Source organism: Crassostrea angulata, chromosome 8 (assembly GCF_025612915.1).
Source record: "Crassostrea angulata isolate pt1a10 chromosome 8, ASM2561291v2, whole genome shotgun sequence".
Taxonomy (NCBI): Eukaryota; Metazoa; Mollusca; class Bivalvia; order Ostreida; family Ostreidae; genus Magallana; species Magallana angulata.
In genome coordinates, this window is record NC_069118.1 from 29,326,239 (window position 1) to 29,345,299 (window position 19,061).

A 19,061-nucleotide genomic window follows, 5' to 3' on the forward strand; every position below is an offset into this window, starting at 1 on the left:
ATAAGATGAGCCAATTCGTTTCTTGAATGTGCGATTTTGATTTTAGTTTTGATGGATAGAATGCTGAAGAAGCACGACCTCTGGGGATAGAATGGGATATAACTATCCAGAACGGGATAACCAAGAACGCGGGTTGACTAATTAACGTCATGGCAGAGAGTGAAGGGCGAGTTAACTATAGGGAAGGTACTTTGGATCTGACAACTTTGGTTTAAAATATACAAATAAATATGCCTACACTAGCGGATTTTTTTTTTTAATTTCATACATTTTTAAATAACGACAGATTAGTAGTAAACCTTGGACATTGATTTGTAAACAGTAAACTGATTGTGTTATGCATAAAACGAGGAAGCTGAATAAAGGGTTGGGGGGACCCCCTCCGCAATTTCTTTAAAAGAATCTTTTATCTGAAATTCTTATTTGGGACAGTAATACAAATTATAATGTTATTTGACCTAAAGAACATTATTAAGAGACACCACACACTAAATACCTACTCATGGTTTGTAACAAAATAAAAAAAAAGCTTTTTTCAATCCTGCAACAACAAACATTAAGGCCACGTACATGTATATAACATCAGTTTCAGTTTAGATTTTTCACCCCTGTCCGCCCTTCTAAATATCCAGCCATGCAGGTAGTTTTTTTTATTTTAATGTTAAGGAATAGGTTAAGATAACAATTTAAAAAAATTCGGACAAAGTATATACAACAATGAACAAAAAAATATGGTTCAACATATTAACATTGTATCACATGAATGCATAAAGTATTATTTCCCGCACTTGCGCGGGATATCATCTGGTAGATTAGATATTACTATGATTGTTTTAACAACAATATGGATCTTTCAAATTATAGACTATAAATGGAGATAGATTGCTCATTCCTTTAGTCTTTTTACAATAAGATTTCAAAGTTCGATGGTCTAGGGGTCATTTTAGTTTTCGGTGAATATCATATCATTTTACACCCACACCAGGAGTTTATATCTCTATCTGCCTGTATTACAATATGTCAATGCTGCACAAATAGCAGTTTTTAATGTATGTTCCGGAACATTATATATAGGCACGTATTTAATATAGGGATTGACCCATCCCTGTAGGAGGAGTAACTCACTTTATATGATCAGATCCTGCAACGTTATTATGAATTTGAATTGTAATTAAGAACAACAATCAGATTTCACATTGTAACAGAAAAGCCAAAAATATCCAAGTAGATTCGGATATTTGTGTTCCAACATGACTGTCTTTGAAATGTTTGTCTGCATTTTGCTGTCTTATTTCCCTTCTTCATCTAAAGGAGAAATCAATAAACAACTTGAAATCGTTCTAGAAAATCCTAAAGAAAACTCTCCTCTCCAAAACATAGAAATTGATCTTGAAGGAAAGACCATATATGTGAGTGTTAAAAATGTTCTTTAGCGTTTTAGCATGGCAAAAAAATACTTGACAATGATAAAAAGACATACTAGACCAGAGGCAAACTCGTTGGCATATACATTTTAGGAGTACCGGGGAGACGAGTACAATACGAAACTGGACACTGAACATGCTATAGATACATGCAGTCAACACATTTACAAATTATGCTATCTCCTAACGTCATGACTCCTAGCTAATAGTCTACTGGTGGCTGAAAAACGGATATACTCAGGATCCTCGATATGTGATTTTGACGTTATGAAATTCATCAACTTCTGCAGAACTAATTGCCGCTTTTTTTGCTAAAATTTATCATGCTCTAACTATGATATCGATATTTCTTAATTAATTCATTATTCCTATAAGTTTTTATATAAAAACTCAATCTAGTAGTACAATCACAGTAGATGTAATTATTTGATTTATTGTTCTACAATGTACGATTATATGTATAGTTTCCTTCCCCTGTAATGAAATGAAGTTTAAATGTATATCTTAATACTAATGATCAGTTTGTCATTGTGCCTCGAAGACTTTGCCGTTCGTTCATACAGTTTATAAGGTTATGCAGTTTCTTATTTATTTCATATCAACATAGCGCTTTGCTATTTTTTGTCCAGTTTTGTACAATGTAGATTTGAATTTTCTTGAGAATTAAGATGTAAGCTTTTTTTGACCTTGAAATTAATTTTGAGTCAAGGACATGGTTAGAAAACCCAATTATTTACAAACTTATAGAATTTCCATTTCAAAAAGCTCCGAAATCAAAAAGTAATGCAAAGAATGAGATATAGATTATAATAGTACATGTATTTTTTTCTGTGAAATTAAGAAGAATGGTAAACAATTACTAGATCTCGTTACGAGTAACGAGTAGGTCTTCCGTCCGATTTTGTTTTATATGATACAATGAAATATCGATACCCCCTGCAAAATCTGAGATCCTGGTGAAACTAAGTTTTTAGGTCACCTGAGTCACTCAGGTGACCTATTGCAATTGGTCTTCGTCCGTCGTCGTGCGTTGTGCGTCGTGCGTCGTGCGTTAACAATTTTACATTTTTAACTTCTTCTTGAAAACTACAAGGCCAATCATTACCATTTTTGGTGTGAAGCATCTCTATGGTAAGAAAAATCTAAATTGTGAAATTTATGGCTCTACCACCCCTGGGGTGCCACGGGCGGGGCCAAATATGCAAAAAAAGCCAAATTTTCAAAAATCTTCTTCTCTACTTCCACACAAGTGAGGAAAAAAATGAATGCATGGTTATGATGTCCATGAGGCCCTCTACCAAAATTGTGAAATTTATGGCCCCTGGGTCAGGGGTTCTGGCTCTAGGGTGGGGCCAATATGGCCATATAGTAAAAATGTATTAAATCTTAGAAAATCTTCTTCTCTACTCCCATATATATTTGTTAAAAACTAAATGCATGGTTATGATGTCCATGAAGCCCTCTACCTTAATTGTGAAATTCATGACCCCTGGGTCAGGGGTTCAGGCTCTAGGGTGGGGCCAATATCGCCAAATAGTAAAAATGGATTAAATCTTAGAAAATCTTCTTCTCTACTATCATATATATTTGTTAAAAACTAAATGCATGATAATGATGTCCATGAAGCCCTCAACCTAAATTGTGAAATTCATGACCCCTGGGTCAGGGGTTCAGGCTTTAGGGTGGGGCCAATATGGTCATGTAGTAAAAATGTATTAAATCTTAGAAAATCTTCTTCTCTTCTCTCATATATATTTGTTAAATACTAAATGCATGATTATGATGTCCATGAAGCCCTCTACCTAAATTGTGAAATTCATGACCCCTGGGTCAGGGGTTCAGGCTCCAGGGTGGGGCCGATATGGCCAAATAGTAAAAATGTATTAAATCTTAGAAAATCTTCTTCTCTACTCCCATATATATTTGTTAAAAACTAAATGCATGATTATGATGTCCATGAGGCTCTCTTCTAAAATTGTGAAATTCATGACCCCTTTGTTAGGTGTTCATGCTCTAGGGTGGGGCCAATATGGCCATATAGTAAAAATGATTTAAAAAATCTTCTTCTCTACTCCCACACATGTGGGCAAAAAAATGATTACATGGTTATGATATCCACAATCTCCTTTACCTAAATTGTGAAATTCATGGCCCCTGGGTCAGGGGTTCAGGACATGAAGGGGGGGGGGGGCAATATGGCGATAAAGTGTTAATGCATATAATGTTTACAAAAAACCGACTAATAATTATGTTTACCAGGAAGTCCTCTACTGAAATTTTAATTTTCATGTCCCCTGGGGTATGGGTTTTGACTCTAGGGCAGGGCCAAAATGGATGTATAGATGCTAATGCATATAACGTTAAAAAATTATCTTCTTTACTCCCACACACCTGAAAGGAAAACTAAATTCATTATTTTGTAGACCAGATCTCTTAGTTTTTCACCAAAATTATAGGTTTCACAGTTCTTTTTGAATTAAATGTGGTTGTCATTACAAATTTATAATTTTTCTACTCCAGTATGAAACCTAATTAATTAGATCATATATGAGACTCCATGACAAGTTTGTGTATTGGATATATGCTTAACTCAGGTGACCGTTAAGGCCAATTGGCCTCTTGTTTGTTTTGAGACCAGAAACGGACGAACGAAAGTGATTCATGAAAATAAAAGCAGGTTTGTTTGTTTTTTTATACATTTGCCTAGTGTACATCACTGTTTATCATGCTAGATGAAACACCAAAGACAATCGGTTAAACTTGTTAAAAACATGAATTGTTTGAACTCTTCTGGTGAGTACCGGAAGTGACGGTTGACAAAATATAACCCGTTCAACACATCTTCAATCAATTGTCTATCATTCATAAAAGTTCGTGTCTCAATCACTTACACTGACTAAAATCTCGCGGGTATCAAATTTGTAAAAAAGATAGGTAATAAAGATATTTGATACAACTCATCGGAAATAGAATATATATGCTTATTCAACATATATAAGATCGTGTAATGATATACCGGTATTCATTACATGTAAAAAAAATAAATAAATAAGGAAAACAATTTTTTAAAGTGCTTCCGGTGACGACCGGAAGTGAATACGATTCAAACAACAAAATGTAAACATGGATACATACTTCGCCGTTTTTGAGATCTCGTGGAGTCATTGGGTTTTTTTTGTCTCTTGACAGGAAACGGACAAACGGAAATGCTCAATGAAAATAAAAAGTTAATTCTTCTTGAACATTAGACACTTGTGCTTTATTGTTTATCAATTTTTATAAAATTGTCAAAAGAAAAACAGTTAAAAATTCAAACAGCTTGATTTGTTTGAATCCTTCCGGTGAGGACCGGACGTGACGGTTGGCAAAATGAAAGCGATTAAACACGTTTTCTATCGAATGTCTATTATCTTAATAAGTTTCGTGTATTAATCACTTGCCTTTCTGAGATCTCGTGGGTAAAAAACGCTTTCTGGGATGTTTGAGATATCTCACCGGAAGTAGAACTTTTTGGTTTTATTAAACATCGGATACATGTTTACTAATAATAAGAAACTGTACGAAAACTATAAGGTCTTCCGTTTTCAACGGAAGACCTTAATATTAATAAGAAACTGTTCGAAACCCAGAAGGTCTTTCGTTGGAAACGGAAGACCTTAATAATCAACGGCCATGTGTGTTAAAGATGCAAACTATGGTAATACAGTGTATGCAGAATATGTACAAACTTAAACATCGCGGGGGTGTTAAGGAAGCATATGGGCAAATAAGCGTCTTATTTTGACTGTTATATTCAAAATCGTGAAATAAAATAATTATTTTGAATAAGATCAAAAACTTAGTATTATCCTTTAAAATAGATGTCAGTGCAATAAAATCGGGTAGTACATTACTGCCACATTGGTACATTATCACGTGACAACTATAAATAGCTTACGTATATTCCTTAACATAAAATGAGATAGAACAACACTACCCCGCGGTTTCCAAAATAAAATAAGCATACCAAGTGAAAGCAAAACATCTCAGTTTAATCAAAAATGCTGCTAGAATCCTATGTTTGTCCTTATTAAAAAGTTATTTATCCGGTTCTAGTAAAACCTTCCCAACTTTTACATAGTTTGCACGGAAAACGGTAAATTGCATCAATTCAACACACAACATGGGATTCTAGCAGCACTTTTCAATATAAGCATTGATCAAACTAACGATACGTATAAAATTTAAAGTTCAATATATACGGGGTAGTGTTGTTCTGGTCGGATTTTTACATCGTAAACAACGACAGAGGAAAGCCTGGCTGAGAAATAAAAGCAAATTTACATACCTTTTAGCGAATGATTGATAAAACTAACATCTTCCCCGGTATTCTTATGTTCAATTCTCAATAAATCACACCACAATACTTTATTAGAGTTCTTAGATTCGTTATATTTTGAATATGTTTACAATGCTTTCCGATCAAATTCACACGACATTCAACTTTTAGTAATGACGTCATCGATGTGTAAATCTACGTAAAACAAACTAATTTCTGGAAAACAATTGTCTTCAGTATTTTCTATTTGTTTTTGATCTACGTTTCTTTGCTTAGATATTTGAATATGTACATGATAACTAAGATTTGTGATTCCACGGAATTACATGCAACTCAGATTCCATATGCTTCCTTAACACCCCCGCGATGCTAAAGGCCAATTCATTCTTGGAGATTAGGTTTTTTTCTCATTCACTATAGTTGTCATCCTTGTAAACAGCTTTCTTAATTGAAAAAGCTAATTCTTAACAGTTTTGCATATAATCGAGGATATCATGTACGTTGTATATATATTCATTGGGATGCATAAGAAAGCGTGTGTCAAGATGATCGTTGTTTCCTTCCCCTGTAATGAAATGAAGTTTAAATGTATATCTTAATACTAATGATCAGTTTGTCATTGTGCCTCGAAGACTTTGCCGTTCGTTCATACAGTTTATAAGGTTATGCAGTTTCTTATTTATTTCATATCAACATAGCGCTTTGCTATTTTTTGTCCAGTTTTGTACAATGTAGATTTGAATTTTCTTGAGAATTAAGATGTAAGCTTTTTTTGACCTTGAAATTAATTTTGAGTCAAGGACATGGTTAGAAAACCCAATTATTTACAAACTTATAGAATTTCCATTTCAAAAAGCTCCGAAATCAAAAAGTAATGCAAAGAATGAGATATAGATTATAATAGTACATGTATTTTTTTCTGTGAAATTAAGAAGAATGGTAAACAATTACTAGATCTCGTTACGAGTAACGAGTAGGTCTTCCGTCCGATTTTGTTTTATATGATAAATGAAATATCGATACCCCCTGCAAAATCTGAGATCCTGGTGAAACTAAGTTTTTAGGTCACCTGAGTCACTCAGGTGACCTATTGCAATTGGTCTTCGTCCGTCGTCGTGCGTTGTGCGTCGTGCGTCGTGCGTTAACAATTTTACATTTTTAACTTCTTCTTGAAAACTACAAGGCCAATCATTACCATTTTTGGTGTGAAGCATCTCTATGGTAAGAAAAATCTAAATTGTGAAATTTATGGCTCTACCACCCCTGGGGTGCCACGGGCGGGGCCAAATATGCAAAAAAAGCCAAATTTTCAAAAATCTTCTTCTCTACTTCCACACAAGTGAGGAAAAAAATGAATGCATGGTTATGATGTCCATGAGGCCCTCTACCAAAATTGTGAAATTTATGGCCCCTGGGTCAGGGGTTCTGGCTCTAGGGTGGGGCCAATATGGCCATATAGTAAAAATGTATTAAATCTTAGAAAATCTTCTTCTCTACTCCCATATATATTTGTTAAAAACTAAATGCATGGTTATGATGTCCATGAAGCCCTCTACCTTAATTGTGAAATTCATGACCCCTGGGTCAGGGGTTCAGGCTCTAGGGTGGGGCCGATATGGCCAAATAGTAAAAATGTATTAAATCTTAGAAAATCTTCTTCTCTACTCCCATATATATTTGTTAAAAACTAAATGCATGATTATGATGTCCATGAGGCTCTCTTCTAAAATTGTGAAATTCATGACCCCTTTGTTAGGTGTTCATGCTCTAGGGTGGGGCCAATATGGCCATATAGTAAAAATGATTTAAAAAATCTTCTTCTCTACTCCCACACATGTGGGCAAAAAAATGATTACATGGTTATGATATCCACAATCTCCTTTACCTAAATTGTGAAATTCATGGCCCCTGGGTCAGGGGTTCAGGACATGAAAGGGGGGGGGGGCAATATGGCGATAAAGTGTTAATGCATATAATGTTTACAAAAAACCGACTAATAATTATGTTTACCAGGAAGTCCTCTACTGAAATTTTAATTTTCATGTCCCCTGGGGTATGGGTTTTGACTCTAGGGCAGGGCCAAAATGGATGTATAGATGCTAATGCATATAACGTTAAAAAATTATCTTCTTTACTCCCACACACCTGAAAGGAAAACTAAATTCATTATTTTGTAGACCAGATCTCTTAGTTTTTCACCAAAATTATAGGTTTCACAGTTCTTTTTGAATTAAATGTGGTTGTCATTACAAATTTATAATTTTTCTACTCCAGTATGAAACCTAATTAATTAGATCATATATGAGACTCCATGACAAGTTTGTGTATTGGATATATGCTTAACTCAGGTGACCGTTAAGGCCAATTGGCCTCTTGTTTGTTTTGAGACCAGAAACGGACGAACGAAAGTGATTCATGAAAATAAAAGCAGGTTTGTTTGTTTTTTTATACATTTGCCTAGTGTACATCACTGTTTATCATGCTAGATGAAACACCAAAGACAATCGGTTAAACTTGTTAAAAACATGAATTGTTTGAACTCTTCTGGTGAGTACCGGAAGTGACGGTTGACAAAATATAACCCGTTCAACACATCTTCAATCAATTGTCTATCATTCATAAAAGTTCGTGTCTCAATCACTTACACTGACTAAAATCTCGCGGGTATCAAATTTGTAAAAAAGATAGGTAATAAAGATATTTGATACAACTCATCGGAAATAGAATATATATGCTTATTCAACATATATAAGATCGTGTAATGATATACCGGTATTCATTACATGTAAAAAAAATAAATAAATAAGGAAAACAATTTTTTAAAGTGCTTCCGGTGACGACCGGAAGTGAATACGATTCAAACAACAAAATGTAAACATGGATACATACTTCGCCGTTTTTGAGATCTCGTGGAGTCATTGGTTTTTTTTGTCTCTTGACAGGAAACGGACAAACGGAAATGCTCAATGAAAATAAAAAGTTAATACTTCTTGAACATTAGACACTTGTGCTTTATTGTTTATCAATTTTTATAGAATTGTCAAAAGAAAAACAGTTAAAAATTCAAACAGCTTGATTTGTTTGAATCCTTCCGGTGAGGACCGGACGTGACGGTTGGCAAAATGAAAGCGATTAAACACGTTTTCTATCGAATGTCTATTATCTTAATAAGTTTCGTGTATTAATCACTTGCCTTTCTGAGATCTCGTGGGTAAAAAACGCTTTCTGGGATGTTTGAGATATCTCACCGGAAGTAGAACTTTTTGGTTTTATTAAACATCGGATACATGTTTACTAATAATAAGAAACTGTACGAAAACTATAAGGTCTTCCGTTTTCAACGGAAGACCTTAATATTAATAAGAAACTGTTCGAAACCCAGAAGGTCTTTCGTTGGAAACGGAAGACCTTAATAATCAACGGCCATGTGTGTTAAAGATGCAAACTATGGTAATACAGTGTATGCAGAATATGTACAAACTTAAAGCAATATGAGCTGTATTTTTGCCACCAATAAAAAATGTTCTTATATGATCACAATCGCCTTTTTCTTGAAGGGAAAAGGGAAATTTTAATGTATAGATATTTTTTGTGACCGTCGGAATTGTAAGTATGTCCCGAAAAAACATTTTCGGAATTTTTGTCGTCCTGTACAAAAATTGTATATAGCTCCGCCCCATTTATCATGACCTGGCGCATGACCTCAGAAAATCTGAAGTTCTCCGCGCACAATGGAGAGCGGTGAGAAAAAAAGTAGAGGTAGGAGGGCGATTTTAAGCGAATCGGAAAAGAAAAGACGAAGGAAAGATGTTTTATCCAACATAAATAAAACAAGAATATATATCGGCTGTGAAATCGATCGTTGGAATAAACTTCGGGAGACGCTAGAGGGAAAAACACACATGGAAACAGCACGATTTCTTCTGGACCAGTGAGTTTATTTTAAAAAAAGTATTTAAAGTATGTACAAAGAAATCAATGCAATCATACAATCTTTTTTATTTCAGTATTTTATTGTATAAAACTTTATTTTCAAGGATTACGTAAAATCTGTAGGCATAACCAATGATAAAATTTAAAGTTGCTTTTTAATGGGGCCCCATAAGGGGTAACGTGTTATTGCTTCGACTCCGGCTGTAAAACATTTTCAAGACACGGCAAAATCAAAGTAAATCGTTTTAACCATTTAAAATAAACTCTTTTAAATGTGTACAGAAAAATATTTTTTTGCTTAGTTATGAATCTACGAAGCCTGTCCGTCCAATTGATCCAAGTGTATCGCCATGTTTTAACACCGTTGGCGGTAATGTTACACCTTTCCGACCTGGACCAATCCAACCATCAAAATTCTACCCTAAACTAACATCAACTCCTGGAACTGATCCCTTGCACACCCTAACAGATGCAGTGAACAAGTAAGTGCACATTACTGTGAAAATCTCTCTCTCTCTCTCTCTCTCTCTCTCTCTCTCTCTCTCTCTCTCTCTCTCATAAAATGAATAAAATTTACCACTTGTAATATATCTCAAAAATATTTTGCATGTCAGAAGAGGCACATATCTCTGAATGCAATATGAATTTATATTTTCTTTGCCCAATGTTGGAAACATATTTTGAGCAAGCACATATTGTACATGTAGCCAATTATATATATATAACTTTATACTGATGTAAAGCATGCATATATACACACACACACAACTAAAATACAGTGATGAACAACAATGATGTGCGTATTCTAGATGCATGCTTAATTGTTGATGTTATGAATAGTTTTATATGAATAATCAATGATAAATCTTTTCTTCCAAGTGAGTCTTTTGTCTGCATGTCAGGAGTTGAAGAGATGGGAGCATCAGACTCAGAACTTGAACATACTTTAGACATCAATTCGAAGGAGTGTACATCAAAGAAAATCAGTCTTGGAAGTAGTTTTGTGGACCCCTTTTCGTAAGTTAGAATTACTGTTTATTAAAGCTACAATTCAAATACATTATACATGTACATGTATATAGTTAGGGTAATTTTTGTACAAAATCTGCAAGGATTAAAAAAGCAGAATAAGATTTATTTTATTACCAGATTTATCTCAAATGCTTATGTGGAGTTATGTAATCTGTTTTCAGGAAAAAAGTTATTTATTTTTGTATTGTTACATAATTTTTAGTCATGTATATTTGTATATTAAACTGATTACGGGTAAACTCATTAATAGAATCACCATTGACATGTCTGAACCTGATGTTCAAGAAGAAGAATCATCAGACGAAGACTATGAACCAAGCATCACAATCAATTTAAAGTAAATCTATAGCACAAAAGCAGTGTGTCATCTTGTCAGTGATTAAGGGTTCTGAAAGTATATCAATGTACAACTACAAAACCAAAAGGAGTTTTACTTACATGCCTAACTGCAATTTATGCTTTGATTTACAAGCAGTGGTGTTATAATATAAGTCAAACATACATCAGTATTAGTTTTATAACTCAGTTTAATTGGTTAATGTTAGTTAAATTTTAAAGTTCTAATTTTCTCTTGATATACATGTAGATGTATCATTGGTGAAGTGTTTAATGTTTTTTAGGGATGAGCTCGAGGATGTCGGTTCAGACAAGGGTGAATCCTCAGACAGTGAGGAGGAGTCTGATGAAGAATTCAATCCAGAGTTGTTTAATGTAGGACAAGGCATAAACCATATAACTTCAGCAAATGATGTCAATGATGCCATACAGAATGTTTTTATGGTTTTTGAAGACCAGCTATTATCCCTGGCAAACACTGTGGTGCCCATGACTTGTACCTCAGAGGGTTGTTTATCCAGAGTTGAGCTGTCTACAGAGTGTGTGGGTTCAGCTGTTTACATTCATTGGGTAAGAACAGATGTCTAATGAACAGCTGCATGATCAAGAGAAATGAAATAATTTATTTTAAAAATACACATTAATTTCTTTTTATGCTGTTTTTACTGAGTGTGATCCTATTTTTTCAGACCACCACACTGTGGTTGTCTGAATCCATATCACTCCTCTTAAAAACTGATGACATAGTATACACAGTTAAACATCTTTACTTTAGCCCATGGTTTTGTTCAAAAGATAAAGTATAGATTTGTTATTTTTACCTTTTATATGAAGGATATTTAATAATCAAGTTTATCATCTTCACAGTAACTTTATCAAAAATAAGGGTTGGATCTCATATTGGAGTTGCCACTACAACTCTAAATTTAGAAATTTTCAAACTTAGTTGGTTGTAATAAAAAAAATTCTGGGACATCAGTTTTGCAAAGATTTCAAATACCACATGTTGTGTCTGGCATTTCATTTCTGCTGGTAATAATCTGAAATCATTGTAATCACATAGTACATACCTGTAATTAAAGGTACATCAGTTAACATGATCTAATTAGGTTAGTGCATCAAATATTATAGTACTGGTACATTTGTAATGGAATGATCCTGTATGTTGGTGTGCCTGTTTGTGTGTCGGTCTTGGCAGGTCATTAGCTTTGAAAGAAAAGATTAAACAAGCTTGAACTTGAAAAAAAGGTTTTACATGGAAATAATTACTTACTAGTTTTTTTTTTAATTTCAGAAATGTATGAATGGTCACAAAATTCATTCATGGTGCTCACAGCCTCTACTGAACAAACGTCTCCATGCAGGAGATCTCCTCTCAGCAGCCAGCATATTACTGTCAGGCAATAATTATCAGAAAATTGCACATTTTGCGAAATTTTTGCGACTGCCATTTCTATGTGCCACTACATTTAGCAAGATACAAAAGACCTATTTAATCCCAGCTGTGGATGAGTATTGGTGTAATCATCAGGAGAATATACTTGCAAACTTTCGAGGAAGGGATATTGCCATTCTTGGTAATTGTGCAAACCATTCAATATGCACCCATACATATATATATGTAATGCAAATCTTTATTATACACCCGCTCCAAAAAAAGTGGGTAAAGTGTTTTACCCAAGTGCATGTGTGTTGTGCTGTCCATCAGTAACAAAAATTTTTGTTGCATTTTTCTCGGTAACAATTCATTGCAGATGCTTGAAATTTTAACCCGCTCTTTGTTTAGGCATGCCATACGTTGGGATCTTTTTTTGTTCCAAGTGGACATCAATTTCGTGTTAAATGTCGACTTAGCTTATTTTGTTTTTTTTTACTTCAGAGCGGGGGTATTACACGGTACTAGTGAGCCTTGGCTCACAGATACCTTGTTTTCATCTATTTTCACCAACTACATGTACGCTAATTAAAAGTTAAGTTCATGTATAACATCATGATTGTGTTTTATTTTTTGAATAGGAGACGGACGGATGGATAGTCCTGGCCATAATGCCCAATATTGCACATACACGTTCATGGAAAACAGCACAAAACAGATTCTTTGTGTGATTACAATGGACAAAAGGATGACTGATCGCAAAAGTACTAATCTGGAAAAGGCATGTTTTGTTAAAGGACTACAGTTTCTTCTTCAAAATGACATACAGGTGATAGAGGTTATCACTGATGAGCATTTGCAGATATCTGCCCTTATGAGTAAGTAGATATTTAAAAAGTATGTACATGTATATTAGCGTCCAAAATTTATACTTCAATTAAAAACAACATGTACATGTATTTTATCTAATTTTACATTGCAGAGAAAGAATATCCTCAAATAAAGCATTCATATGATGTATGGCACGGTACGAAGAATTTGACAAAGAAGTTGGTGGCTGTGAGTGTAGTTAAATCTTAATTTGACCTTGTTAAAAAAATCATTTGACCTTTGACCTTGAGGATGAAAACATGTAAAATTATATTTATGGTTAAGCTGTATGTTCTAAATTTTATTTTATATTATTTATGACCAGTGTGCATTTACCAATCAATTGCCAGATACAATTGCATACACACGTTTTAAGCATTTCACAAAATATGTAAAAGTATGTAAAACTAAATGTAATATTTTACAGGCAGGACAGGAAAGAGGGAACAGACTCCTACTGCCTTGGATTAAAGACATTGTCAACCATTTTTGGTACTCTTCAAAGAAAGCTGAAACATACGAGGAATTTATTGTAGGTTTTTTTTTAAAGAAACAAAAGTAACCCAAACAAAGTTTTTGAGAGAACATTGATGACTGATTTCTTTGTTTACTAGTATTTCTATATATCTTTATACTAGGGAATTTGGTTTGGCATTCTTCATCACATTGTTGACGAACATCAGTGGGTGTTACCCTATTCAACTAGTGGTGTAAATGGCTGTGAGCATGATGATTTGGAGGAACACGGGTATAGAGAGTCTAAGGAATACATTCAGAAGGGTAGTCTTACCCACGAAACATTGAGGAGCATTATCATGGACAAGAGATTACTCAACAAGATTCCTTATTTTTTAAATTTTCGGTATGCTGTTTCATACTGTATTTCTGCACAATTCAAATAACCAGTACCGTGATTAAATTTTACATGTACATGCATATTGATGATAATTTTACATGTACTCTATAGAAGCACAGCGGAACTGGAAACATTTCAAAGTTTAATCCTTATGTACACCTCTAAGAGAGAGTCACACAAACCGCCAGCATATAGGGTTAGGAACAGACTGGCAGCTTTGGATTACAACATTCACATTGACAGACCAGTCTTGCTGAACAAAAATGGAGAAATTAGGTAATATATTTGAACAAAGGGGATTGCCTGTTTTAGTTTTCTTGAAGTTTACAAGTATACATGATACTTTTAGGTCACAATGGTTACATATATTTTTTACATGCATGAATTATGACCCATTTTCAATGTTTATTTACTTTAATTAGAAGGCAGAGGATTTATAGCAAAAGGACTTCAGTGTGGTACTATTACCCTGTGAAAGAAGGAAAGGGATACCCCCATATACCCCAGCTTATGGTGGAAATTGTGAGGAAAAGATTGTTGGATCATATTGGGATGAACAGGGTTGTACCCCTCGAGCCTGATGATCCCCGATGGCTGTCAAGTACATTAGCACCTATTCCACCACCACCAACTGAAAAAATTGCCACAGAGCTGAAGTCAAGATTTCAGTAACAGATCTGTGCATTAAAATTGGAAACACTGATGATCGATTTGCAGAATAAATTAACTTCTGTGTAGTTTAAAATTCAGTGAAGTACAATCCTTTTTCAAATTGAAATGCAGCTGGATTTTTTTTTTTCATTTGTGACACAATACAATATGTAAGTGCAATATCATATATCCTGTATTTAATTTGCTAAATATAAATGTGTGTCTGTGTGTATACCTAAGTTTTTTAAATATATGATAATAGTTGGATATAGATAATGCATTGCTTGTAGTCTTTTATGATTTTGGAGTAATGGAACATTCATTCATCAAATCTTCTAATGACAAACTGATATACTGGTATGCAAAGTTTGTGTGGTGTACATGTATTTGTGTATTCTTATAATAATGAATTGCAAAATTTTGTTAGTATTCATCTTCTTTAATTCAGGTACAAATAATGATTATTTTGTTCATTTTAAGCCAAACGTCCATCTTTAAAGCCTGTGTATTGTCCAAAGCTGTCCGGGAATTTGTCTCTTATTTGCCACACACAGCAGCTGGGCACAACACGCCTATTACCTGCACCTAACCTACCATAGTGCCACAAGATAAACTGGCGGTAGGCTGTGTGGCGATACCCCCTGTTGACATCCTGGTCCCTTGGTACTGCCAGAACATCTTCCCTGTATCTCTGGGCAATTGATAGAACTGCCTCATCTAGGACCAACATGCTAAAGTCCTAAAATCATTGTTACATTATTTACAATATTTGAACAATCAACAAATCTTTTCATGCACGAAGAAGGTGTAGATGTAATCTCATGAATATTTAGCCATTGCATATAGTATTATGGAGACATTTAATCTATTCTTACTGGCAATAATGAAAAACAGTTCTCCGGGATTTGTTGACAGCATACCCTCTCTATGTCAGAGGGCATCTGTCTACAATTTCCACACGTGCACCAAGATGGTGCATCACCTGGTGGAGGATGGTACCCTCCATGCGCTGACATTTGCTCCGACGATTCTTCTAAAATATCAAATATCAACGAGGGATCCCTATCACAGAGCTTCGCAATGAGTTGACGACAACTCTCACCTGTTAACTTGCTAACTGTTTCCTAAATTCAAATAAAACTAACTAATTAATGATAGTCAATAGCATAACTTCTTAATAAGGCCTAAAAAAAGTATTGAGTGTTTAGGGTAACCCGACCTAATCTAAAAAAATGCCCCGATCCTAATATATTTAGATGTTTCTTTTTATTTGATTGTGATTTTCATATCATTTCCATTAAAACCCATTTTATGCTCACAGAGACGAAGTCAGGAGCTTATGCTATACCCTCGGTTCGGTGTCCCGACCCTGTTTTTGTTGCAGGTCCTGAATCAATAAGTTACTTCTTGTCCTGTCTTCATCAAACTTGCATGGATGATGCATCTCCACCTACTTGTGGACTTGAAAGACTTGGATGCTGAATTTGGGCCATGAATTGCAGATGCTAAAGGAGGTTAAGGTTTTTGAGCAGGTTAAAGTTTTTGGTGCAGTTGCCCTTTGATTGCAATTTTTAAGTAACTAGTGGTCTTAACTTCACCAAACTTATATGGATGATGCGTCTTATGATACTGATGCACTAGACAGGCTTGAATGCTGAATCTGAGCCATAGGTATTTGGCACAGGTCACATGTTTCATAGATAATAGCTTGCATAGTTGATTTAACTATGATATAGATGAATTGCAGAGGAAGCTTTAGATGCAGAGCTTCATCTCCATTATCAAGGATGCTAAAAAAAATCTACCTCACTCAAACCTGCTTGATAGATATGTTTGTTGTTAAATGATACAACACGATTCTTGTGATATAGTACTATATGATACTGTACACTATTATTTTATATGATACCATATCATATTATCTATTATATCGTAAAAAGTTATGTAATACAATATAATATTGTATCAATTATTTGTACATTATGATGTGATAATGAATCAGAATATTGTTATGTATAGTATGGTATATTATGATACAATATTGTGTAATATAATATTGTACATACTATTTTATCACATACTATTGGTTTATATATTATTGCAATATATAATATCATATGATACAAAATTGTATAATATATAATATCTTATCATATGATACGATATTGTATAATATATTGGTTTATATAATATAATATCAGATGTTTGTGTATTGTGATGTATTATGTGATATGATATTGTATCATATTGTATCTTATATTACTGTATGAAATGAACATATGATTATCATACAATTTTTTTTCCACATATGATATAGTAATATGATATTGTGTCAAAACAGTAGCCATGTATATCCAAGATCATCAACTATGATTTTCATATAATATGATAAAGTTCGTCTCGTAAAGGTGATGCCTTGTCTCGGTGAGCTTTGTAATCTGTGATTACCTATGTTTAATATTCAAAATAGGATTTTATATCTGTATCCCAACCTACCTAACCTAAATTTTTCATCAGTGTTACCCTAATTACACAAATTTTTTTTTGGCCTAACTGATTAAAGTGACAAAGCATAAGAGTTATAACTACTTGTTAATACACACCAAAATATTTTTTTCTCAGTTTATGTTCAAGAAAACTGACAAGGGAACCAAATTTGGATTTGTGAATGTGTAAAATGAAGAAACACTGTTCAAACTGGGTGTATGTAAAAATCAAAATACTTTGACTTGGAGACAGTTAATTTTAAGACAGTTATTTTATGTCACACCTGTAGTTTCTGCTTTCGGGCATTTATAACATCCTGGATGTCTCGAACTCTCTTGCTCCTCATGCGTTTACCTCCTCTGCCCCGGCCTCGTTTTCTTGACCCAGCAGCTTTTAGTTTTTTCTATTGGTAAGCCAATTTCAGAATTTTGTAAAGGATTTATTTGCATTACACCAAACTAACAATATTACTGCTACTGCTGTATACGTTTAAACACATAATAATAATAAAAATTGCGTGCACATACGCTGGCAAAACTGTAGTGTACAAATTACATGTAAAGTGTAGGCCCATAGTGAAATACAAGCTATATATATATGCATGTAGCCTAGTTATTAATTTGTCTTTATATCAATATTTATGTCGTTTTTTAAGCTGTACATGTTAAATATAAAAATTCTTTAACAATGTGAAGTCCGATCCAAGTAATAACGTAAAATATTCAGTACTGTACAGAAGGCTTAATATAGATATGTCTATCACAGATCTAGAAGACCCGTAAAAATACATTAATTAAATCTGATTTTTTGAAGACAGGCAGCGGAAAAAATATTTTAGAAAATTTCATCGATATAGAGATTCTAATTAATCCATTTTTTTAGATTTCTTTACGAGTCAATAAAAATTAACTGAGTTTGCATTTTACGCATTAACCCTTGGGGGGCCTCTTTTCGTTACACAGTGAGTCAAAGCTTAAAGTTTTCGTTATCAATCGTCAACCAAGGAATTATCGATCTATATATTCACAAATATTAGCTTGAAACATCGTAGCTAATAACAAAAATTAACTTTCAGTAAGATTTGAGTTAAAATTCATTCAAAATTAGGTTGCAATCGAAAGTATTGTGTATACCTCAGCATCCATATTTGATGGTTGACCTCAGTTGACCCGAATGATTGACGTCCAAAAAATGGCGAATCTGTTGCACGTCGTGATTAAAAAACACGCTGTTGCAAGTTTAACTCGGGTAGGGGATTGTTCTTAAGCCGTTTTATGTAGAGTGTAGAGTTAAACAATTATAAAATGGAACATATATAGATTTATTTTTTTGTACCAAGATGCAGCTCATATTGCTTTAAACATGCTAAAGGCCAATTCATTCTTGGAGATTAGGTTTTTTCTCATTCACTATAGTTGTCATCCTTGTAAACAGCTTTCTTAATTGAAAAAGCTAATTCTTAACAGTTTTGCATATAATCGAGGATATCATGTACGTTGTATATATATTCATTGGGATGCATAAGAAAGCGTGTGTCAAGATGATCGTTGTTTACAATGCAGACAATACAATTGTTCATGCAGGTAATATATAAGCCAAAAATGTACATGTAACAAAATAAATATGGACTTGTTTTCAGTTTCGATTTTAAAAAAGTAATACATGGATAAAGTAAAAATTACCATGCACTATAACGTATGTTTTAAACAGTTCTAATAGGAAAGTCGTTTGTAAAAGCAACCTCATTTTTTCGGTTTTGATTAGATAATAATATTTTGG

The 19,061-nt window shown here is 33.8% G+C and overlaps 2 protein-coding genes across 3 annotated transcripts; one reads left to right on the plus strand and one right to left on the minus strand.

The window, feature by feature from the left end:
• Positions 1–9,263: 9,263 nt before the first annotated feature.
• On the plus strand, positions 9,264–14,828 carry LOC128157997 (uncharacterized). 2 transcript variants are annotated; one of them, XM_052820664.1, is made up of 9 exons: positions 9,264–9,673; positions 9,978–10,157; positions 10,555–10,692; positions 10,958–11,044; positions 11,328–11,613; positions 12,338–12,620; positions 13,060–13,296; positions 13,401–13,477; positions 13,716–13,850. In XM_052820664.1, the coding sequence occupies exons 1-9, from the start codon at positions 9,474–9,476 to the stop codon at positions 13,848–13,850; spliced, it is 1,623 nt and encodes a 540-aa protein (XP_052676624.1). In that variant the 5' UTR covers positions 9,264–9,473. The 2 variants fall into 2 exon arrangements, with proteins under 2 accessions (XP_052676624.1, XP_052676625.1); XM_052820665.1 differs by lacking the exons at positions 9,264–9,673; positions 9,978–10,157; positions 10,555–10,692; positions 10,958–11,044 and adding exons at positions 13,927–14,150; positions 14,256–14,420; positions 14,567–14,828 and having other exon boundaries at positions 11,373–11,613; positions 13,716–13,820.
• A 440-nt stretch (positions 14,829–15,268) lies between these two features.
• Positions 15,269–18,600, minus strand: LOC128157998 (P2X purinoceptor 7-like). The gene is made up of 3 exons (XM_052820666.1): positions 17,566–18,600; positions 15,671–15,919; positions 15,269–15,534 (listed from the first exon to the last, which is right to left on the minus strand). Exons 1-3 carry the CDS (start codon positions 17,626–17,628, stop codon positions 15,271–15,273), a joined length of 576 nt encoding a protein of 191 aa, XP_052676626.1. The 5' UTR covers positions 17,629–18,600; the 3' UTR covers positions 15,269–15,270.
• Positions 18,601–19,061: the final 461 nt, after the last annotated feature.